General features: G+C 43.3%; 1 protein-coding gene across 1 annotated transcript in view; it reads left to right on the top strand.

Annotated features, from left to right (window-relative positions):
- Positions 1 to 26,311, top strand: part of ush2a (Usher syndrome 2A (autosomal recessive, mild)) — a 916,330-nt gene that overhangs the window by 677,964 nt on the left and 212,055 nt on the right. The window contains exons 47-48 of the mRNA XM_078230465.1: positions 853 to 965; positions 18,645 to 18,843. Of these exons, the coding sequence (XP_078086591.1) occupies positions 853 to 965; positions 18,645 to 18,843 (312 nt within the window). The remainder of the gene's footprint in view (positions 1 to 852; positions 966 to 18,644; positions 18,844 to 26,311) is intronic.

The following is a 26,311-nucleotide window of genomic DNA, read 5'->3' on the forward strand; positions in this document are numbered from 1 at the left end:
GAGGAAACCCCCGCAGACACGAGGAGAACATGCAAACTCCACACAGACACTTGAGGTCGGAATTGAACCTGGGTCCCTGGCGCTGTGAGGCGGCAGGGTTAACCACTGTGCCACCGTGCCATCCTGGTGTATAGTCTGAATCCTACATGTTCAAATGGATATAAAATATCCCATGGCATTGTTCAGAGAACAGAAGAATACTGGACATCCATGTTAAATTTTGAACTTGGGTCTATCAACACTTTTCCTCGCTGTTTCGCCATCGCACCCTTTGGTCACATTACATCCCCATGCCTTTAAATATATTGCAGTTCAGGGAAAAGACTGAATCTATCTAGCTGTGTAAAATTCCACATCTCATCAGCCAATTATAAAGTAGCATCTGTGGCATCAGCAGAGCAGTCGGTAACCAGTAGAGAGAGAGCGGCCCCAGCTTTCTGGCTGAAGTTGCAGGTGTTGAACTATGCAGCAGTGAGCAATCCCAAATGAATAATAGCAGAGGAAATCTACAAATCACCGACGGATATAAAACTCTGGTGATTATTATGAATGACTGCTATCTGTTACGTACTATTTTATATTTCCCAGTCATTTATTTTCTTGAAAAGGCAGTTTTTCATGTTTAATCATGAATCATCCATGACTCAAAGAAAGTAGAAAGAAAAAGACATATATGAATTTCCCCAGTTATATATCAACTGTAGGAATGTATAATTCGCACATTTTCCACTTGCTTCTGAAAGTGAGAATAAGATGCATGCCTGTTTAGTTTGATTTAATGCAAATGCATTTAAATTTTATTCTGGAACTTTTGAAAAGGTAATGTATTTTTTGTGATCTTTTTTACACAAGGTTGAGGTTTGCACAGTGCATGCCTGCACCAGAAGCAACTGTACCGATGTCACCACTCCAGAGGATAAACCAGATGATATAGCTCCACCAAATATACATGTTATCAACTCAAGGTAAGTAACACCTCTTGTATTCTAAAAAATAATTGATTTAGCAAAAACTTAAATTTTAATTACAGAATTTTTAAACAGAAAATGAAGTGTTGGCTGTCAGAATGTAACCGGTGACAACTTTGTACTGAATGTAATGTGACCAATGGTAACAAGGTGTAAGGGTCAGCTGACCCAGTAAACCATGGAACCCATAACAGAATGTTGTAATAGTCAGCTGACCAGCTGATTCACTATAAATAAGAACCTGTAGAATTGTGTGGAGATTGGATTGGCCCAGGGCGAGGCCCCAAGTTTGGAGTAATGATGTTTCTTTATTAAACCTTTTGTTTGATTTATAAATAGGAGGAAGTTTTGTTCTATTTTTATTGTCTGCATTTGAAGAGTTACTTTTGGTGAAACATTGGCTCCCCAGCTGTTTCTGCTGTTACCAAATGTGGGGGCATGGAGTCCCAAATGACAGGTTGTGTAAAAATGGAAAGGGACTAACACAATAATGTGTGTTCTAAACTCAGAGGTTGCCACGCTTTTTAGAAAATGCTTCAACAGTGTTTTGTCATGACAGTAAGAAAATAAACACACCAGATTCAAAAATTAGAGAAGAGCCCGGCAGTATTTACCAGTCCTGATCTGACATTCTCTTTCTATTTACTTTATTTGTCTTTGATACAGTTCATTTGTCCCTGTAAGTGCGATGGGACATCTTACTATATTAAAAGCAATGCAAGTTATTGTAGATACTAGTGTTATGTCAGATGCACTGCAACGTTTCAAAAAGGCGGCTCACCACCACCTGCTCAAGGGCAGCTGGGGATGGGTAACAAATGCTGACCTTTCCGGCAACACTCAAATTCCATGAAAAACATTTGAAAAACCTCCTGGATAGTTAGCCATTGTAACTTGCAGGCAGGGGAGGTGATGTCCAAGGTCCGGACCATTTTAATGGTTGGGCGCAATGACATGGGTATGTCAAGCTGTCCTCCAAAGGCAGACACAGGCAGCAACCTGGTTCATTCTGTGAACCCTTGGTGGCCCAGAGACTTTGGGGGGTGGAGGGGGGTGGGGGGGTGGTGTGGGGGGGGGGGGGCGCGGAGGGGGGGTGTGTGTCAACATTTCATAGAATCATAGAAACCCTACAGTGCAGAAAGAGGCCATTTGGCCCATCGAGTCTGCACTGACCACAATCCTACCCAGGCCCTTCCCCCATATCCCTACATATTTACCTGCTAACCCCTCTAACCTATGCATCTCAGGACACTAAGGGGCAATTTTTAGCATGGCCAATCAACCTAACCAGCACATCTCTGGACTGTGGGAGGAAACCGGAGCACCCGGAGAAAACCCACGCAGACACGAGGAGAATGTGCAAACTCCACACAGACAGTGACCCAAGCTGGGAATCGAACCCAGGTCCCTGGAGCTGTGAAGCAGCAGTGCTAACCACTGTGCTACCGTGCCGCCCAGTACGGTAGCATTACAACTGATTCTCCTGGCCCCACAAGAATCATTTTCACACTACCCTGTCAGAGCCTATCCTTTATTGATAAGTTGATTGTGTGGAAAAATGCATGGCAGATGCAGTATAACGTGGATAAATGTGAGGTTATCCGCTTTGGTAGCACAAACATGAAGGCAGATTATTATCTCAATGGCTATAGAGGGTGGGATTTTACCGTCTTGCTCATCCCAAAACCGTAAAATCCTGTTCAAGGTCAATGAACCTTTCCATTGTCTGTCCCTCGCCTGCTCCGATTCCCATGGTGAATGGACTGGTAAAATTCCAACTTGGGAGAGGAGAATGTGCAATGAGACCTGGGTGTTTTTGTACACAAGTTGCTAAATGTAAGCATGTAGGTGCAGCAGGCAGTGAACAAGGCAAATTGCATGTTGGCCTGCATAGCAAGAGGATTAGAGTGCAGGAGCAGGGAAGTCTTGCTGCAGTTATGCAGGACCTCCTAAGACTTCACCGGGAATATTGTGTGCAGTTTTGGTCTCCTTATCTGAAGAAGGATATTATTGCTATGTAGAGAGTGCAGTGAAGGTTTACCAGACTTATTCCTGGGATGACAGGACTGATGTCTGAGGAGATACTGAGTCGGTTAGGGCTACATTTGCCGGAGTTTGGAAGAATGAGGGGGGATCTCATAGAAACCTATGAAATTCTAACAGGACTAGACAAGCTAGATGCAGGAAGGCAGAGCAATCCAAAACCAGGGGTCACAGTCTAAGGATACAGGAGGAACCATTTAGGACTGAGATGAAGAGAAATTTCTTCACCCAGGGAGGGTATAGCCTGTGGAATTCTCTACCACAGAAAGCAGTTGAGGCCAAAACATTGTGTGTTTTCAAGAAGGAGTTAGATATAGCTCTTGGGCTAAAGGCATAAAAGGATATGGGGAGAAAGCCGGAACAGGTTACTGAGTTAGATGATCAACCATGATCATAATGAATGGTGGAGCAGGCTCAAAGGGCCAAATGGCCTACTCCTGCTCCTATTTCCTATGTTTCTATTGCCTACCACATTTAGCTAATCAAAGCATCCATAGCACACAACCAGTAAGCTCTTAAAAAAGCTTCTATGGTCCAGGGTGCATCATTAGACTTTGATTTACTTATATTCATTACACTTGAGTGGGTTCCTCTATTGGGCCAGGAAATAATAGCATTAAAATGGTTATGAGTTGGTATAAGAACATAAGAACATAAGAACTAGGAGGAGGAGTAGGCCATTTGGCCTCTCGAGCCTGCTCCGCCATTCAATGAGATCAATGCTGATCTTTTTGTGGACTCAGCTCCACTTACCCGGCCGCTCACTGTAACCCTTAATTCCTTTACTGTTCAAAAATGTATCTATCCTTGCCTTAAAAACATTCAATGAGGTAGCCTCAACTGCTTCATTGGGCAGGGAATTCCACAGATTCACAACCCTTTGTGTGAAGAAGTTCCTCCTCAACTCAGTCCTAAGTTTATCATATATAAGTATAAGTTTATCATTTTAACTTCTATTCCACTCAGTTTCGACCAAATGGAAGTAGTTAAAATTCACCCTTAGAATGCTGAGTTAGAACGGTCACTGCGTGATTTAACGATAATTTTCACAAGTGGCGCTATTATTTTTGTTCAACTTATTCTTTATGCCATTGTGCGACCCTTGTAGAATATCACATTGTGATCTCTGTCTCACTAGTGCACTGTATTAACCAATTAAATTAGTATTAACAAAATATCACCTTTCACACAAGATGGGAACAAAAATAACTTTAGTTTCAAAACAGCTTTGATAAAAATAAATATGGGTGCTTGAAAGAATAATAAAACGTCTGGTCAGAGTCTGATTGAAGTATTGGCAAAGCCTTAAGTTGCATGAACAGATTGTTAGTCCGTTTTATTGTTTCCTTGTCTCCAACTTTGCAGTAACTCAACTTGTTGGGCCTCACAAGCCATGCCCCATTCCCTTCCTTCCGGCCTTCTACCAAAAGCCATTCTCATACCATTCACAAGAGTGTGCATCAGACTTACACCAACCTTCACTCTCCACTGAGTTCCTGACCTTTGCTCAGACATGTCTGTTCATTCTCTCTCTCGCTCCCTCTGACAAAACAATTGGCTTTGGCAATTCAATCTGAACATGTTCAGTCTTATCCCATTCTAAAGATAACAAATGACAAAGTGCAGATTAAGTTAGGAGGATAGACTTCACTTTATCTCCATTAAACTTTAAATACACTCACTGTCTTTCCATTAAACCGCAAGTCTGTTAATTATGGATGTTAATCAATAATTTACAATAAAATACAATTTCAGATGTTACCTTTTTCAAATTACACTATATTAAGAGCGGTACAGCAGAACATTTTAAGTTTGGTTGCAAATGTTTAATATTATAGACACTTTTTATACAATGAAGACTAGATACTGAGCAAACTTCTTTATTCTTGCCAATTAAACAGACATAGAACAGATACTAGTAGGAACATTAAATACATTTTTGTTCCTTCAGAATAAAACAATCTCTTTAAAAATATCCATTTTTATCAGCTTTTTCTTATCTAAACTACAATTTTAAAATAACCACATTAATACTGTAATACTTAACAGATCAAAAATTAGATTTGAAACAACCTAGCTGCATTATTTGATCTCACAATGCCACGAGAGCCACTATAATCTTATTAGCATTTAAAGGGCTGGAGCTTTGACTATTTTGTTTGACAATTTCATTCCCCACAATCAATCATGTCATTGGGTAGGTGAATTTCAACTTTAGGTAAATTTGCCTAAACTAGGCAGGTTGATAGTTGGAAATGGACACACACACTTCATTCTTAACTACTTTCTTCTCATTTGTTTACTAATATTGTAATTACTTCCTGATCTATTTATGACTTAATCTTAGCTTAGTGAGGAGAAGTCATGCCTCTTGATGCCAGAGCCAGTCAGTATCGGGAAGACTGATCGAAGAAAGATACTTCTGATCTCTTTACAAGCATTTATTATTAAACTGCACAATGGAACTTAAAGAGACTTTGATTTGATTTGATTTATTATTGTCACATGTATTAACATACAGTGAAAAGTATTGTTTCTCGCGCGCTATACAGACAAAGCATACCATTCATAGAGAAGGAAATGAGAGAGTGCAGAATGTAGTGTTACAGTCATAGGTAGGGTGTAGAGAAAGATCAACTTAATGCAAGATAGGTCCATTCAAAAGTCTGATGGCAGCAGGGAAGAAGCTGTTCTTGAGTTGGTTGGTACATGACCTCAGAGTTTTGTATCTTTTTCCTGACGGAAGAAGGTGGAAGAGAGAATGTCCCGGGTGCGTGGAGTCCTTAATTATGCTGGCTGCTTTGCTGAGGCAGTGGGAAGTGTAGACAGAGTCAATGGATGGGAGGCTGGTTTGCATGATGGACTGGGTTTCCTTTTGTAGTTTCTTGCGGTCTTGGGCAGAGCAGGAGCCATACCAAGCTGTGATACAACCAGAAAGAATGCTTTCTATGGTGCACCTGTAAATGTTGGTGAGACTAAGAATTGTTTCCCAATATGAAAGGGCATCTGATTTTTTGATTTACCAAACTATGTGCAATTATAACCATTCTCAATGACTTGAATTCTCCCGTCCTGCCTGCCACGGGAATTGTAGCGGGCAGGGGGCAGACCATGCAAAGGTCCATTGGCTTCGGGCAGGATTCTCTGGTTTTGAGGCGAGCGTGGCCAAAGAATCCCGCCCAATGAGTGTAAATTCAAGGAAGGACAGTGCACCTTGAGTTTCTACTTTGCCCCTGAACTGTACTGAAAGCTCTTTGTAAATGGGTGGTATTTTGCTGCTGAGCAAATGGACAAAGGAAGTCATGGAGGACTAACAAATATATATAAATGTGTATGGGGCAAGAGCTGGACATTGCAAAGTGTTTATACCAAAGTAAATCTGTGTATTTTTAAATCAGCCACAGCCTACTGTTCTAAAACTAAACAAGCCAATTTGTATAATATTGTGACTGTTACGAACCACACGGATGTTAAATATGAGGGTATCCCAAAACGCAGAGGGTAACTTGGAAAACTGGTTCATAGTGGTCTATGTGGTTTTCTTTGGTATCCTGTGAGGAACAATGTATAGCCCTGTGAGGAAACAGTTCAGTCATTGTGCGAACAATTAATACAGAATACTTATTAATTTAAAAGAGAAAAACAAAAACACACATGACAAGAGGGACTATAATACTGTACAACACTTAAGGAAACTGGTTGCTATGCACACTTATTTTTACATGAAACTACCCCAAAACCCCCTAAGTTTTACCTGAACTCTGAGACATGCCTTTTCCTAAACAACATCCAACATTAAGTAACTCTGTAACTTAAATCCATCAAATAATTGCCACAAGCAAGTTAAGGTGGCCATCTCTGGAAAATAGTCTTCTGGTTCAGTGAATGTGGAAAATGGCTGCTTCTCTCGGGAAACTGTAACTTGCTGCAGCTCTGATGGTAGCTGTCTCTCTCCCTTTTCTTCATGTTCCCCTCACTGGTTTCTCTAAAGTTATACTATTTTGGTCCCTTTGATTTTATCGCCCTGTGGAATTGGCTTTTGGCAGGTCCGTATCACTTTCCTTATCTCTCCACTTTGAAGTTACCACTTTCATAGCCCCATTGTTTTCTCTAGTCACATATGTAAAATACTCGTTTTCCACTGATAGGCTAATTTGCATCTCATCATTTCTCCAGCTGTCTGCCTCTAATCAACTCCCTGCTTTGACTTTGTTTTCTTAATCTTAATTTTCCCCAATTCTTAACATGACAGGGTGGCACAGTGGCACAGTGGTTAGCACTGCTGCCTCACAGCGCCAGGGACCCGGGTTCAATTCTGGCCTTGGGTCACTGTCTGTGTGGAGTTTGCATATTCTCCCCGTGTCTGCGTGGGTTTCCTTTGGGTGCTCCGGTTTCCTCCCACACTACAAAGATGTGCGGGTTAGGTTGATTGGCCATGGTAGATTGACCCTACTGTCAAGGGATTAGCAGGGTAAATGTGTGGGGTTATGGGGATAGGGTCTGGGTGGGATTGTGGTCGATACAGACACGATGGGCTGAATGGCCTCCTTCTATACTATAGGGATTCTATGACTCACTGGGAGAAATGTTCCCTGTCATGTTTGGAAGCACATTTGTGCACATGCATGGAGTTATTGCTTGAAATTGATGTTATATTATGCCTCCCTTTTTGTGGCTTCTACGCGGTGAGATTGAGGTGAATGGAGAACCTCATTGAATCTGTCAGCTAAGAAATCAAGTCAGTAACATATGATGCTAATTAAGAATTTTTAAACCATCAATTCTGGGTTTCCCAGCCTGTGCACCTGTTTCACAACCCATCAGTAACTTGCCAGAGATAACAAGGCGAATGCAGAGTGGGGAGAACTTACCCAGTGAAACTGACCAGACTGGGCAGGCTTTGTTCATTGAAAATGAAGGGCTGCAGCCAAGGTCAAGTGAGAGATTGCTGTTCACAGCACCTCTTCATTGAGGGAGTACAATCACTATTTGGCAAGTGATTTCCAAATTTCTGGAAGGCTGTCTCTGAGGCTTGGGAGTAGCTGCATCTTGAACCGTTAGTGGGAAGCAAGAACAGAAGTAACACCACCACTGTCATCACTAGCACCAGCAGGAGCAACATAAGCATCAGTACCAGCTTCCTCCTCCTCTGCTAGATCGCTCTCCATCGGGCAGGTGGGCGTGGGGCTTGTCTCATGCCAAGCTGTGTGCTCCGTTCTCCTGCAAGGGAAGAAAGCAGAGAGATGTTTCTCATACTGGCTTTTATGGAGAGGAGGGAAATGCACCATTTGTGAAGGGTGATTTTGAGGCAAGGATATGAGAGGGCAATAGGCTGAGGGCGAGTGTATGTTGTTCGGATAGAGATGCGAGTTGCCTGGAGAAAGAGGAACAAGTAGAGCTGTAAGGCGTGTAGATCTGAGAAACACTGTGCAAGAGAACGCTGTGAAAGCCAGAGTATGGTGCATGGCATCTGAAAGTGCTGTGTGACTCACCTTTCTCATCCTTCTGATGTCCTAGATCCTCCTGGTTCACTGTCTCCCAGTTGGAGGGACCACATTCTTACCGTTCATTTCCCCAGCCACTTACATCCACTCCTGCTTGTTTGTAGAAGACGGCCTCTTCCTCCTGTCCTTGGGTGAGCTAACCGCACTGCAAGGCCCCCGATCCTGCAGCAGGTCCTCCAAGAAGAGCGAGGGCCTCCAGGTCTGTGCAGGTCTGCTCTCCGCTCCTGTGGTTCCTGCAGCCTCTAGAGTACAAGTGTTGCTGAGCCAGTGTAACCCATGTCATGGTCTCTTGAACAGGCACCTACAAAATGGATCCATTAACCCATACATTCCCCTCTGATTGGTTGGAAACCTTTAAGTAGGATGATAATGCTTTGGCTCTGGGAAAGAGCTTTGGTAAAGCCTGCTTCTTCATCATTCAGATTCCTGACCTGCAAATAGTCCTGCCCTTTTGGCAGGGCCTAATTTATGTAAATTTAGTCCATTGTCTATTTCAAATGGAAACAGTGACCAGGATCTTCCAGCCCACAACCCCGTTCCCCCTTCCTGGCAGGTTTCCTGGTGGTGGAGGCAGCCCGCCATTGGCACGTGGATTCCCCAGTGCTGTGACTGGTGAGCCATGGAAAACGCCATTGTCTTTGGCAGGACCAGGGGATCCCACCTTCCCATGACCATAACTATTCATTTGTGGGATTAGCATGCGATGGTTTCCGTAAACCCAGACCACAAAGGAGGAAGGGAAGTAGCCAGTTTTATTCAAAAGCCTTTTAATGAAAAATGCCACCTTCCACTTTCTGAGAACATAGAAAGAGGCAACGGGTCAGACAGTAGGAATTCAGCCAGCCAGTCTATGAAGGAAGCTAGGCCTGGTCAGGAGAAACTGGCTCTTTTCAACGCCAGAACCAATCAAGATCAGAAGATTGATTGGAAAAAACATCATACACAGTCACTAATAAAGATGATTTTTCTTATTCTGCAGATTGTAAGTGAACACACAGAATAATGAATGTGACCAAGTTCCATCTTGATCAATTCTCAAATGTATTTAGCCTTGGATTTATTTTCTCAAATTGAGGTGTAATTTGATTACAACGATCGGAGGGATTTTAAGGCCTCGCTCGTCCCGAAACCGTAAAATCCCGAGGTCAACGAGCCTTTCCATGGTCTGCCCCTCGCCCGCTCCGATTCCCGTGGTGGGCGGGACAATAAAATTCCAGTCAATATCTACATTTGCTCGCCACCTGTAAGATGACGTAGGATAATAACTTGTATTTGGCCTTGTTGTACTAAAGTGTTTCTGTCTACCTTCAGAAAGATTGTATGTTGTATGATAGAAGTGCAAACACCCTGCTGAACATGAGTTATTTGCACTACTGATTGGCCGGCGCCATTGTACTCAAAAGGACATCAGAGCCATATGTGAAGTTTGTAACGAGGCCCTTGAGCAAGTTGTCTGCCTAGAATGGTACTTGATAAGAGGAAGCCCGAGGAACACATGATGAGTAGAACAAAGCTCACAAAAAATTGGAGAGAAAAAATAGGACTTCGTTTTTGCCAATGAAGTGGCCTGGATTTTGCAGTCTGTGGTGAAGTTGGAGCACTCGTTGCCAACCTCAAAGATAGCCTCACTTTCTTTGAGATTGGAACAAGATCTTTAATTCATTTGACAAGCAACTGCAAGAAGCTTTGTTTATTCCCAGCTTCTAACTGCATAATGTCATCATGCTTCACAGCAGCGAATTCACACCCACACACGCGCGCGCGCATATACGCAACATGCACACACACACACACAACACTCACACGCATGCACAGACATACACACCCACGCATGTACTCACACCACAAAATGCACACACACACTCACATGCATGGACATACACACCCACATACACGCGTGTACTCACACACACAAAACGCTCACACACACACACATGTGCCCGCACACACACACACATGTGCCCGCACATACACACAACATGCATGCGCACACATGCATGGACACACGCACACACAACACAAATATTCACACACACACATACACAAACATATGCATGGACGGACACACACACACAGAACACACTCAGGCATGCAAGTACACACACACAAATATGCACACGCACACACACACACTGCCTACCAGGAAATAAAGAGCGCTAATAAGCAAATCCCTTCTTAAATGTTTGCAGACAGCAAAATAAATACTGAGATGCATACGTGAGGTTAAGGTAGAAGTTGAAATATTATGAACAAGCTAAAAAAAAATGATTTTAACAATCTATTTAAAATATTGAGTAATTAATCAAAACCGAGTCATTTATCAATATTCCACAAATGTAAAACTATTCTTTCAGGGTCAGATTGGCTTTTTAGCAGTAGTTATTACACATAATTTCAGTTACACCACATTGAGCCAGGCTTAACTTTGTATCGGGTTTCTAACAGCGGTATTAGCGCGCACACAAGCACATTCTCACGAAATGTTTTCCTCTGTGTTCCAGCTATGGAGTGTTGGGTGGAGTGGGGGTAGGGGGGGTACGGTGGGTGGGGCGATGGGTGGCATTGCTCACACAGCGTAGCCTATGATGGCACAGTGAAAGATACACTGTAATTCCAGGATTTCGGTGTTCATCTACACTGGGGCTAAATCTTGAAGCTGTGGTCAAATCCAATGGGGTAACGGCAGCAAACATTAAAAGTTCGTTATCGTAGCCCCCAACCCCTCAAAATCTGGAGCATCATTTCATGTTTGGAACATAGTCTTTTTTTAGCTTTTTGGAATTGTCATATTATTATCAGTTCCTAAAGTTTCCTAATAGACCATTAAAGATTGATCAATTGCCCTGACATATCTGACCATGGCCTACATGTGCCCTGAGTAGTTCATTTATTTGCCATGGTAGATTTGTTAGAGTGGAATTTAATCAATAGCTAATTCATTAATTCTGGACTTTGGGTACAGTGACTGAGTATAAAACTCTTCTCATGGCTACAATTTTGACTGAAATATGCCTTTGCTGATCAGTTTAACTAGTCTTGCAATGAATATGAAAATTATTTAATTTTGACGAATGATTCAGTGGAAAATTGATTCAACATAAAATAATGTAATTAAGCAGTGGTTTGATAGTTGAACTGTTAGTGCTAGTGAAAATTGATTCATTAGAAATATCCAAATTAAAAAGTATGTGCTGGATCATCATAAAGTAATCAAAGCAAAATCTGTTTGGCAGAGATGTTGGGTAAAGGTGGCTTAGTTATTCCAGTCACAGAAAGGTGGACTGGAGTAAAATCGGGTTTTACAAACACATAGACTGGAATTTCATCCTGCTGCCATATATTCCACGGTAGAGGTGGGAACCCTAGTATTTCCCATCAATGAACAAGGTTAGCCGTTACACACAGTTGCGCAATCCTTGCCTACTTAATTATACATACGCATGGTTCACGATGTCTCTCATGGCATGAAGTCCACGCTGAAGGCCCACTGTTTTATCCCAGCACCATATTTAATAGGCATCCAGACAGCCAGTGATTCAGCATGCCAGAACTTCAGGGCACCACAATGGCCTTCGTTAGGCCTCAAGCACGCTTCTGCAATGCCTCCCTGGAGATTCTCCACCAGGCCACGAAGGACAGGAGGGACATCCTTTTTCCCAGAGATGGGAAGAGGAGGCCCAACTGACTCACCACACTGGCCTAGAAGGAGGTCACCATGGTGGCCAGTGCCAGAGGGGTGCAAAGGAAGATCACCCTGCAGTGCAGGAAATGGATGAATGGTTTGATCCACACTGCCAAGGTTAGTGAACCTTCCACTCTCTTCGAACTCACCTCACCACAGTGTTAGGATACTTGACCAGATCCCAAGTTTTTGGTATGTTCTGGTAAGGGACCAGCAATTTTTTGTTTAAAGTCAATGAAGTTTGTGATCCAATATACTTGTAAAGAAAATGGGGAGATTCTCTGGTCCCACTAGCAGGGGTGCTGACAATAATTTTAAATTCCTCTCTGGCTACAGGAAAAGTGCCTGGAGACTGGAGGACAGCCAATATGATATCATTATTCAAGAAGTGAGAATGGGATAAACCAGAAAACTACAGGCCAATCAGTCCAACTTCAGTGGTGGGGAAACTATTGGAAGCAATTCTGAGAATTAGTCTGCATTTGGAGAGGCAGGAATTGATCAAGAATAGTCAGCATGGTGTTGTTAAGGGGAAGTAATGTCTGACCAACTTGATTGAACTTTTGGAAGAGGTGACCAGGCGTGTAGATAATGGCAATGCATTTAGCGTAGTCTTTGAACATAAGGAAATAAGAACTAGGAGCAGAGTAGGCCATCGGGCCCCTCGAGCCTGCTCTGCCATTCAATAAGATCATGGCTGGTCTTTTCGTGGACTCAGCTCCACTTACCCATCCGCTCGTCATAACCCTTAATTCCTTTACAGTTCAAACATTTATCCTTGCCTTAAAAACATTTAATGAGGTAGCCTCAACTGCTTCACTGGGTGGGGAATTCCACAGATTCACAACTCTTTGTGTGAAGAAGTTCCTCCTCAACTCAGTCCTAAATCTGCTCCCCCTTATTTTGAGGCCATGCCCCTTAGTTCTAGTTTCTTGGACTTCAGCAAGGCTTTTGACAAGATCTCATATAGACTGATAAGAGCCAGCAGATCCAAGGAAATTTGACAAATTGGATTCAGAATTGGCCGAGTGGCAGGAAGCAGAGGTTGATAGTCCAGTTTTTTCAGACTGGAAGATTGTGTCCAGTGGCGTCCTACAAGGATCAGTGTTGGGGCCCTTGCTGTTTGTGGTTGATGTAAATGATTTAGACTTAAATGTAGGAGGGTTGATCAGCAAGTCAATGGATGATACAAGAAAATTGGCAGGGTGGTAAATAGTGAGGAGTATAGCCTTAGATTACAGGGGGATATAGACAGGCTGGTCAGATGAGCTGATCAGTGGCAAATGGAATTCAATCTGGATGAGTGTGAGGTGATGCACTTGGGCAGGACAAACAAGGCAAGGGAATATATGATGAACGGTAGAACCTTGGGAAGTACCAAGGACCAGAGGGACCTTGATGTGCATGTACAGGGGTCCCTTAAGGTAACAGAGCAGGTGGATGAAGTGGTTAAGAAGGCATATGGTATAGTTGTCATAGTTTATTAGCCATGGCATAGAATTTAAGAACATTGGCTATTGTGTGCAGTTGTAGAATCCACATTATGGGAGGGATGTAATAGCATCATGTGCAAAGGAGATTTACCAGGATGTTGCCTGGGCTGGAGAGTTTTAGTTATGAAGAGAGATTAGATAGACTGGGTTTTTTTTCCCTTGGAGCAGAGGAGACTGAGGGGGGACATGATTGAGATGGATAAAATTATGAGGGGCATAGATAGAGTAGACAGGAAGAAACTTTTCCTTTTGGTGGAAGGATCAATGACCAGGGGGCATAGATTTAAGGTAAGTGGCAGGAGGTTTAGAGGGGATGTGAGGAAAAACATTTCCTCCCCCCCGAGGGTGGTGGAAGTCTGGAATTCATTACCTGAAAGGGTGGTGGAGGCAGAGATCCTCATAACATTTAAGAAGTAATAGATGTGCACTTGTGATGCCAAGGCATACAAGACTATGGGCCAAGTGCTAGAAAATGAGATTAGAATAGTTGGGTGGTTTGTCTTTGACTGGTGCAGACTCGATGGGCTGAAGGACCTTTCTCAGTGACTCTATGGACCCTGTTTTACCATTTTCATACTAAGTGCTGAGCAGACTTGAAACTGGGAGTGTTTCAGATCCAGCTTTTAGACCCGTTCTCAGGCACCCCCATACGCACTCTGCCTGAAAAAATAGCAGTGATTCTGAATCACGCTGCAGAAGCCTGTGGGCGGGGCTTAACGTACCCAAAATCCTGCAGCTCCGATCAGCGCCTCCAACTGCGCATGCACAGAAAAAAAAGATAGAAAACGCTCCCCTGCCACATCGCTCCCGGGTCAGATAATGCCTACCCCGGCCCCCACAGACATTGCTCCACACACACAACATTACTGACCCCCTTATCCCCCCCCCCCCCCCGCCAACTATCCAGACCAATTGTGGCCCCCTGCCGCTCTCCACCCCCCCCCCCCCCCACCAATCACATGCAGAATGGCAGTGGACACCCCCCCTTCCCCCCCACCAATCACACACAGAGTGGCAGCGGACCCCCCCCCCTACTGATCACACATAGAGTGGCAGCGGAACCCCCCTTCCCCCTCACTGAGCAGAGACAGAGTGGCAGCAGAACCCCCTGTCCTCCCCCACCGATCTGACACACAGCCATCTGACCCACCTCCCTCCCCGCCCCACCGATCTGACGCAGAGAGTCATCTGACCCACCTCCCTCCCCGCCCCGATCTGACTCACAGAGCCATCTGACCCACCTCCCTCGCCCCCCACCCCCCAAACCGATCTGACACACAGAGCCATCTGACCCACCTCCCTCCCCCTCACCGATCTGATGCACAGAGCCATCTGACCCACCTCCCTCCCCCCCACCGATCTGACGGACAGAGCTTTCTGACCCACCTCCCTCCCCCGCCCCCGATCTGACGCACAGAACCATCTGACCCACCTTCCTCCGCCCCCCCCCCCAACCGATGTGACATTCAGAGACATCTGACCCACCTCCCATCCCCCCTCCCCCAACCCTCCCACACAGATCTGAAGCAATGAGTTGCCTGAAGCTCGAAATTTACCTCCTCAGAAGCTGGAGGGCCTGAATCTGACCTTTGCGGACCATGTCTGTTTTGTGCTGAATCCAGATGGGCAAACACGATGGTAAAGGGGGAAGTGCCAGTAAGTTTGGGCGTGTAGCCCATTAAGTCAATTTGAATGCATGCAAATGGGTGCAGTCCCTACAGCGGCCATTTTCATCCCTTGGTAAAGGGGGAACCGGCGCAGAAGTGGGCACGGATCACGCTATTCACCTCACGCCCAACTTTACCAAGTTTTCGTGCCCAAAAATGGACGCAACTTGATGGTAAAATCGGGCTCTATGTTGAAAGAAATACTATCCTGGAATTCCATGTCCTCTTTGTAATCTGGCAGAGTGTTCATGCTATAGGTTCCTCCTCAGAGCTTGTGTGTGCTCCTGTGTGCTAAGCATATTTCTGACTTTCCGACTGCACACGTGATAAGCTCATCAATAAATGTGAGCACTTTGCCATTTCAATGTTCTGAAGCTATGTTCCTCTCAGCTACATTATGGTCCTGGCACTCATACTTACTTCCTCAAGAGTATTATTTTTCCATTGTCTGTTTAGTGGCCACAAGGCTCTGTTCACAATGTAAGGATGCAGTACTGTGTCCTCTCACCTAAAGATGTGCTGAGGTCAGTGATACTAATTGCAAATAGAGATATATATTTCACTCAATGGAGTCTCTGAGCAAACTCTGGAAGCTTATATGGTAGCTTAATACAATACCACGAGAAGCAATTGCGTAGGAGTAAGAATGTAGTGAGGCTGACATGTAATCTTTATTATCAAGTAACTTTGAGGGCTTCATGATGTCTCAGCCTGTAGGCAGTTTACCAGGAACAGCCATGGTGGCAGACTCCCTGTGCTCAAGAAGCATTGTAATGTTTGGCAGGCAACTGTTAGAACATCATCATCCTCAGGAGGTCCGTGGAAAGGTGATGATAAATGCAGGCCTGCATCCCCAACTGGGAGTACCAGGTGTCAATGTGACTGAGAAGAAGGTGACATGGAGGATTGAGTCATGTCCCAATGAATCTCTGGACACCAGCAGAGTGACATTTCAGTATGATCCTCGAGGTGACACAGGGAATGCTACCCGTTGCTGGTGATAGATCTCCTGAAGAAAGCTGTGTCATATTGAAGGCATGCAGTTACAAACCCAATGAGGAAAGTTGCGCAGCTGCTTGCTCCCTCTTATAGGCTGCCGTAGCGACTGGGATTTGTGAGATAGGCTGGAAGGGGCGGCACCTTCAGCTGCCTGATTCTGGGACAAATTATTCCAGTTAGTACCCGTTTCAGGAAGGACATCACCTTCCGAGGTCTCACCATTCTTCATTAGGATCAGTACAATGTGAGCCTCGTGCGTAAGTATTTGCACTCAGAGTGAAGTGGATAGTTGAAATGAGAGGGACAGCAGGTCTTTCTGAGATGTTACAGTGAAAGGTTGGTCAAAAGCTGCAGCTATTCAAAGCCGGAGATATTTTGCTATGAAATAAATGAACAGCCATACAATCTAAATTTATAATTTGGATAATTCGGAAATCAAATTATGCTGATAATCAGATTATCCTTATTAAAGCTTGTCTTAAAATCCCACTAAATTTCTTGTTTTATTCTTTATAATATTTGTATAATCTTTAGACTCATGCTTAAATGTACCTGCAAGACATATTTCATATTTCTCCAAATGAAAGAAATGTTAAATTCACCCCAATTTACCTGAGAATCTCAGCATATGTGTAATACATTTTGACATTTTCCAGATAATTTTTTGTGCTGCAGTCACTCTAGAATAATCCGTTATTCTACAATACGTAACAGCCAACATGTTTAAAGTATCATAATCAAGAACACACATTGGAAGTATTTTTTTGAATACAATGCAAAAACCTTAATGCATCTTGGCCATCCGTTGGTTAAGCAAAACTCATCCGTGCAGATTCAACGATATTGGGAATCAATTATCACTTGAGAACACAACCCCATTCTGGCGTAAGCAGATTCTATGAAGTTGTGGTTTATTTCTCCCAAAAGCCACTGTTGGAATTATTTACTCATTCTACTAAAAAGTATAGCAGAAATAGGATAAATGACTTGTCAGCAGTGGTTTACTGAAAAATAAGTCACATGTGGCATTGTGATTATGTAACACTCTTGCCCTTTGATCTTGTGGGTTATAGAGTTTGTATCGATAGCTACTTTCCATTGTGCTGCATGTTTTAGGATTATTTTGATGATTTCTAATTAATCAAAAGTTTTTCCTTACTGTTGTGGCCCAAATCTTCAGCTAATTCTTTGCATATGCAACCAGAAGTCAGCAATAATTGAATACACTTCTGGCTTTAATCTCATCACTGCACCAGTATAATGCCAACTTTCCTGTTTATGATCTCTGTTTCAGCCATAACTTAAGCAAAAGGACATCTAACAGCCTTGAAAAGCCATCAGCAACAATTCTCTTCCCTGTTACAGTTTCTATTTTTTCATGTTTTATGCCAGTAATGCCGTCCGGTTGCCAGCATTTCACACTGAGATCTGTTTTTTTTCTACCTCTCTCTCACCTCAGCCCTGGCTCAGTTGGTAACCCTCTCACCTCTGAAATAAAAGTTGTGGGTTTAAGCTCCACTTGAGTACTAAGCAGTCCAGAAGGAGTACATCAGTCATAGGTACCATCCTTTGGATGAGATGCCCTGTCTACTTTCCCAGGCAAATTAGAAGATCCCTTGACGTTATTTGAAAATAAGAACAGGGCAGCCTGACTAATATTTATCCTTAAACTAACTTCAATAAAAATACAGATTATCTGGTTATTTATTTTATTTATGTATGCGGAACCTTGCTGTATTACAATAGTAACTGAAAAGAATGCACATGATTGGCTCTGAAGTGCTTTGGGATATCCCTTGGTCATGAAAAGTGTCCTTATCTATAAATGTGAGTTTACTTTTCTGTATTTATACACTGATGATGGGTACTGACAATAAACTGATGATGAGGTTGTAGAATAGCTATTAACTAATGATCCTGCTATACCTTGAAACCACCAAAACAAACTGCTTAAAAAAATCTTTCAAATATTTTATTAACAAAACCAATTAAGACTTACTGGGTCTTCAAATCAATATCCTTTATGATTATTGTCTGTTGCAAATAAATTGTCAATCATCATTGTTTACTATCTATAGCTTACAATATTTTCCACAATTAATATGCCTCATTCAGTTGTATGTCACACATTTTGCTTCGGAAGAAATTCTGGATTTCGAATAGATGCACCTCTAAATAATTTATAACTATTTGGACGTGAGAACTGATTTTCTGTAACCATGTAAATGTTATCATTCCTTACCCTATCATGACAAATCTTTCCATTATTTTATTTGTACTTTCGCAAGGTCTCTTAGAATTGATTGGAAACCCCCTGGACGACCAAATGGCATCAACCAGGGATATGAAATTTGGCGGAGAACATCACATCAGTGTGTAGATGTCATTGATTCAAAGGCGGATCAGAAGAGTCAACAGTGTGTTTATGTTCAATGTAAAATAAATGAAAACATTTGTGGTCACTCCTGTTATCAGCCAGAGAGTCAGGTACTGATTTTTTTATTCATTGTTCTGTTCGTGGCTTAAATTATTTTGTGACCAGAAGTGAGAAGCTAATTGTTTTGACACTTAAGGCAAAATCTTATGGTTATAGCCCCTGCCGGAATACCAAGACCATTCTTTGGTCGGGAACCCAAAGAGCTAATTTGGGCAATGTCATTGCTCTTTTCCAGAGCAGTGTAAATATCATCCCGCCACCAGGTTTCCCAACCACCCAGGGGGGGTGGGCAATATGGCACACCTGTCCAGATAATAAAAGATGTCTATTTAGAGGCAGAATACACAATGGCAGTAATGATTTCAGCATAGAGGGTACTTGTGGGAAGGAGCAAAGAGCTGCAGAATGGATGGAAATGTCGAAAGGCTGACCCCTTGGTCCCCGGGGGTAATGGTTGATGAAGTGAGAGCAGGAAGAAATGTCTGATTCTCGGAGGCCCACCGGCCTCACCAAGCTGGCGTGGCTGCTAGTCACAGAGACTGTCAGCAGCAGGAGTGTGGTGCCAAGGACCTGGATCCAGTGCCGAAGAGTGGTTGAATGACCTCATAAGGTCAGGTAAGGTGAGTGTTCTGCAACCCTCAGTTGGCAGCCTTCATCACGCTCTCATCTCCCGAACACTCTCCTGCACAGCACTCCTCTGACTAATATAGCTTGCTGCCACTCACATTCCTTTCTCTCCAGACATCTCCTCAAATCTCCGTCTTGACAGACAGCATTCACACTGAGACTCACCCTATTTCCCTCCCACACATATTGCTCACAGTCAGGCTCCACAAATCCTCACAGTTCATCCTCAGCAAATTTTTTACTTCTCATTATTTGCCTTTGAAGAGAGCCCACCACTCCAGGGAGTGTTAGAATATCTGGGGTGGAGGTACAGCCATGGCAACCCTGATCGTGGTGGAGGAGAAGGCCCTGGTGAGTGCCAAGGTGATAACACTACAGGCTGATATCGATGAAAGGATGGGGATGGCCCAGACTTGACGACAAAATTGGTATCACATTAGCAGTTGGCACTTAACTGTTACCCACCTTCAATTGATGTCACCAACTCACTAAATGCCATGATCTGCACTATGCTAAATTGGAGGAGGACCAGCGCTCAGAGGATGCACCATCACATGACTCCTACATGTCCTCCATCACCGCAGATACACACACCTCTGCTCAGCTGGACACAAGTGCTGAGCCTTGGGAGTTACACACAAATAGGATAGTTGTGTGGCAGCAGCAGGAATTGTGTCCACATTTCCAGAGTCATTGTGTACCCCTGTACAGAAAATGGAGATGTCCATCTCTAGCATGAGTGTCATTATGTCCCAGGCATTTGCGTTGATGATCACCTCCGTAGAAAGAGAGGCCAACCTCATGAACAGTTAGATGCACTGGCCACTGAGCACATATTGTCCCAAACCAAAGGCCTGTGCACTCTGACTGCCAGATTACACAACATCAATCAAAACATTGCTATGGTGGTTGAATGCCACACTGACATGTAACCACGTGTTCTTTCACTTGCAGGCAAGTGCAGGTGAGTCCTGAGAGGGAAGATGGAGGAAATGCCCATGGCAGTATCACACATCCCCACTTCTAGGTCTTTGCTAACCGCACCCACCTTATGTTCCCTATTTTAAGGAAAGAATGACTTTATGTGAGCTATCCATTGTCATGGCTCTACTTTGTTGGGTCCTTCATTGACCCTAATCGGTTTCATTCTGTCAATGGAACGAGCAACCTTGATGAGGATGAAAGGTTGTGAATAGAATGATTGGCTCTGTGGCTGCAGGGAGATGTTGGGGTGCCAGTGGAATTAGAGCGTGAAATGGCAGTGGGCCTGTTGGAGTTAGTGAGGATGCATTCCCCATCATCCTGAAGATTCAGGCCATAAGAATCTTATAAATCTCATAATTGTAACAATTCCTAGATAGGATTATCATGGATTTCTCTGATCGGCAGCTCTATACCTATCGGTGCCAACAGCACATCTTCCTCCTCCCCTGGCAAGGTTGCAAGGTGATTTCCACCTTCTTCTTGCACCAGCTCCAGTTCTCTCTGTAGAACCATGTTGTGAAGAGGGCAGAGCGGAGCCACAACAGCCTTGGACACCCTTGTTGGGGCATATTGAAGAGTATTTCCAAAGCACCAGAACCCCATCTTGAGCTAGTAATGGGATCTTCAGTGAGTATCCCTTGGCTCCCAGGAGCCAACTGCTGAGTCTGTCTGATGGAGAGAATACCTACAGTGCATGAAACTGCCAAAGGATGAATGGGTTATGGCAGCTCGCTGGATACATGGCACAAACCTTCATTATCTTTTTTGTGGATTTCACACACTAGCTGCACATTAAAGGGAGTAGAAGCCATCCCGTTCAACAAAGACACTTAGCTGATATGATGGTGCCTTCATTGCCACATGAGTGCAGTTTATGACCCCCCCCCCCCCCCCAACACAAGGAGCTATGGAGATCGTAGAGTGAAGCAAAGCCAGCATCCCTCTGGGTTCGACTGGTATCAAAGTGATTATCATTGAGTCCTCCGATACAAGGTATTGGCAACCTAGATGATGCAATTGTGGACTACATTAGATCCTACAGATGTCAACGAATGAAAGAAGGCAGATGTGAAGGAATTGAGGGCTGTAGTCTCCTTGATAGCCATGGGCATCTCATGGCCCCCTGCAGCTTCTGGGGGGAGGTCTGCTTACAGCAGGCTGTGTCTAACTGCTGCGAGAACCTGAGCCTTCTGAGCTTCTAGTTACATGTAAAAAGGAGGTAATGCCTGTTTCAGCTATCGTTCTGGATGCCCTTGCTTCAACCTTTAATTACCCAATATAGTGGGTGAGTTACTTGCAACTTGGAATGTGCACATAGCCTTTAGCTGCTGGGTTTACTGAGCCCAGGTAGACCAGCCTACAGCCCATTAACTTCAAATAGTTCCCAGGATCTGAGGCATGGAACTTCATTTCAATATTATAATTACTGACCTGCCTCTCGTGAGCAGATTACTCGTCCAACCCCAAACCCGCTGTGATTAAACTGGAAGTATGCAAATTTACCAAAGGTTAGAAACATAGAAATTAGAAGCAGGAGTAGGCCATTCAGCCCTTCAAGCGTGCTCCGCTATTCATTTTGATCGTGGCTGATCATCAAATTCAATATCCTGAACCCCCCGCTTCCTCCCATATCCCTTTAACCCCAAGAGCTGTATCTAATTTCTTCTTGAACTCAGACAACGTTTTGGCCTCAACTACATTCTGTGGTAATGATTTCCACACATTCAACACCCTCTGGGTGAAGAAATTTCTCCTCACTTCAGTTCTAAAAGGTTTACCCCTTATCCTCAAACTATGACCCCTAGTTTTGGACTCCCCCACCATTGGGAACATTCTTTTTGAATCTACCCTGTCTAACACTGTTAGAATTTCACCTCTCACTCTTCTAAACTCCAGTGAATATAATCCTAACTGGCTTCACATCTCCTCATATGACAGACCTGCCATCCCAGGAATCAGCCTGGTAAACCTTCGCTGTATTCCCTCTATAACAAGGATATAATTCCCCAGCTAAAGACATAAGAACTGCACACAATACTCCAGATATGGCCTCACCAACACCCTACACAATTGCAGCAAAACATCTCTATACCTATACTCAAATCCTCTCGCTATGAAGGCCAACATACCATTTGCCTTCTTTACTGCCTACTGTACCTGCATGCTTAATTTCAGTGACCGATGCACGAGGACTCCAAGGTCTTGTTGAGTATCCACCTCTCTCAAGTTACACCCATTCAAGTAATAATCTGTCTTCCTATTATTGCTACGAAAGTGGATAACCTCACATTTACCCACAGTATACTGCATCTGCCATGCAGATGCCCACACATTCAGCCTGTCCAAATCACACTGAAGCATCTCTGCATCCTCCGCACAGTTCACCCTCCCACCCAACTTTGTATCATCTGCAAATTTGGAGATAATACATTCAGTTCCCTCTTCCAAATCATTAAGGTATAATGTGAACAGTTGGGGTCCTAGCATAGATCCTCGTGGAACCCCACTAGGCACTGCCTGCCAATCAGAAAAAGATCCATTTATGCCAATTCTTTGCTTCCTATCAGCTTTCTATCCATCTCAAGACATTACCTGCGTTCCCATGTGATTTAGCTTTACATAATAGTCTGTCATGTGACACCTTGTCGAAAGCCTTTTGAAAGTCTAAATTTGATTTGATTTTGATTTGATTTATTAATTGTCACATGTATTAGCATACAGTGAAAAGTGAAAAAAAATAAACCACATCCACTGATTCTCCTCAGCCAACTCTACTGGTTAGATTTCTACCTGTCAGGTTTCACATTTTTTTCAATTGTAGCCCATTTCCAACACTCACCCGCCTATCCTGGAAGGCCAGCAGGATCGTGGGCTGGAGCAGGGGCTAAAATTACCCCCCTCATGCTCAGAAGAAGTCTTCGCTTAGGAAATTTTATGTTCAAGGTTGTGAATGGTGTTTAGTTGTTGAACAAAATGAGATTGGTTTGACTGAATAACAATCACTTTGAAAGTGAAATATATTGGGGAATCCTGCATCAAACTATTATTTATTTTTGAATTATTGTGCAGCATATTAAAATGTCTTTACTTAAAATAAGATTAGTATCATAGAATTTTTTAGTATCATAGAATCCTACAGTGCAGGAGGAGGCCATTTGGCCCATCGAGTCTGCACCGACCACAATTCCACCTCGTCCTTATCCCCATTATCCCATGCATTTACCTTAGCTAGTCCCACTGACACTAAGGGACAATTTGATTTTGATTTGATTTGATTTATTATTGTCACATGTATCGGGATACAGTGAAAAGTATTGTTTCTTGCATGCTATGCAGACAAAGCATACCATTCATAGAGAAGGAAACAAGAGAGTGCGGAATGTAGTTTTACAGTCACAGCTAGGATGTAGAGAAAGATCAACTTAATGCAAGAAAGGTCTATTCAAAAGTCTGATGGCAGCAGGGAAGAAGCTGTTCTTGAGCCATTTGGTACGTGACCTCAGACTTTTGTATCTTTTTTCCGACAGAAGAAGGTGGAAGAGAGAATGTCTGGGGTGCGCGGGGTCCTTGATTATGCTGGCTGCTTTGCCGAGACAATAGGAAGTGTAGACAGAGTCAATGGACGGGAGGCTGGGTGATGGACTGGGCTACATTCACGACCTTTTGTAGTTCCTTGCGGTCTTGGGCAGAGGAGGAGCTATACCAAACTGTGAAACAACCAGAAAGAATGCTTGCTATGGTGCATCTATAAAAGTTAGTGAGAGTAGCTGACATGCCAAATTTCCTTAGCCTTCTAAGAAAGTAGAAGCATTGGTGGGCTTTCTTAACTACAGTGTTGGCATGGGGGGACAAGGACAGGTTGTTGGTGATCTGGACACCTAAAAACTTGAAGCTCTCGTCCCTTTCTACTTCGTCCCCGCTTATGTAGACAGGGGCATGTTCTCCTCTACGCTTCCTGAAGTTGATGACAATCTCCTTTGTTTTGTTGAATTTGGCATGGCCAAATCCACCAACCTGTACATCTTTGGAGTGTGGGAGGAAACCGGAGCACCCGGAGAAAACCCACACAGATACAGGGAGAAGGTGCAAACTCCACACAGACAGTGACCCAAACTGGGAATCGAACCCGAGTCCCTGGTGCTGTGAGGCAGCAGTGCTAACTACCGTGCCACTGTGCTGCCCCTGTTGGCGAAGTTGAGGAAAGCCTCAGTTTGGGTCGTCTAAACCCTCGGAGAACTGATTTTAATCATTAATGTGTGCATTTTCATTCACTGCCTGGTCTCATACATTAAGAATGTCCACGTAGGAAAAATGGCGATTGGCATATCTGTGAAAGTGTAATGTTCAATAGAGGACAGTAGAAAAATAAAGGGGAATAAATTCTGGTAAAAAGCAGGAAAAATCTGCTGTGGAATAATCTTTAGTATTTTACTTCTTTGACAGGAATGCTAATGGTAAATACATTATTTTTTCAACCAAGACTTTCCAAATGTAAGTTATTTTCAAATTGTTCAAGAAAATAACAATTGGTTGTTTAAAATTGTTTTAAAAGGATTGCTCCTTTAAAGGCAAGTTTTTAGTTGACACAGGCATGAGCAATCTTTAAAAATAGCTTCAGAGTCAAATCTATAGTCACGCTTGTACCATTCTTGCTGTTGAGTGTGGTCCCTCGAAACATGAGTATTTGTATTAGGGCTGCATTGCAGACAATCTGATAGCTATAGCATAGAGCCAAGTAAGAAACCTGAGATGGAATTCAAATCGGAACTCATATTGACATTCAGACTTCCTGAATAGGATGTCTTATGCCAGGGAGAGTGGAAAATGATTCTGGAAAGAGAAAAGTTGCTGAAATGTGGCTTAACAAAAAAATACCACTGATATATCATTGGAGACAATGTCAGTTAGACTATCTGAATTAAGGAGGATAACATTTATACTGAAGATGGGAAAAGATTGAGAACAAATTGGAAGATGTTAAATTTAGCACTGTAGCAAAGATTATTCCACAATATTAATCATCAGAGCTGATGGGGAGATGATGGATATTGTACATTTTCAGTTTTCCCTGCTTTTTACTATAATTTACTCCCCTTTATTTTACTACTGTTCCCTATTGGACATTACACTTTCACAGATATGCCAATCGCCATTTTCCCTATATGGACATTCTTCATGGATGAGACCAGGCAATGAATGACATTAAACTATTCACTCATGTAGTGCAGATAGAAGAATACTCATCCCCACCTCCCATTCTCACTTCCCTCCCTTCTTCCTGATCGAACCATTCTTGATTAACCTCCCCTCTCTCACAATTGCACAGCACCCTCTCTCCCAATCACCCCTCTGCCTCTCAATCTTTCTCTCAAGGCCTATTCGAGGGCCTCTTCCAGCACAACGGCAGCTCAAATTTTGCATCTGTTTCACCTGTGAGCAGCCAGCCTGGAGACAGCAGGAGTGTGCAACTCACCAGTCAAATATAAATCAAGCCCAAGGTTCAGTTGGGCCTTGGGCCTATGCGTTTTGGCACAGGGATTGCTTTCTGTGCCCTGTTCACACCCTGTAGGTGGGCACTATCTCACTTCACTCCCATCATCTTTTATTTCTTCACTGACCATGATATGTAAGCCTTTCTTTTGCAGTCACATCAAGTACCATTAACGTCTTCTCACAATTGCTTAGCTCAACGAGATTTCTCACTATATCAAAATTAAAAACCACAGTGTTAGACCCAAGCTTTTGTTGAAAAATATACATGTGAACCAGTGGCTGGAGTCATTTGTCATAGTCAGAAATGTAAAGGTTAGTTTGTTGAGCAGATTTGAACCATTCTAAACCCTTTCTTGATTCACTGAGTCCCTACTTTATAGCTGAGCAGATTCATTACTACTCAAGTTTTACTCA

The sequence above is a fragment of the Mustelus asterias genome, chromosome 15 (assembly GCF_964213995.1).
Source record: "Mustelus asterias chromosome 15, sMusAst1.hap1.1, whole genome shotgun sequence".
NCBI lineage: Eukaryota > Metazoa > Chordata > Chondrichthyes > Carcharhiniformes > Triakidae > Mustelus > Mustelus asterias.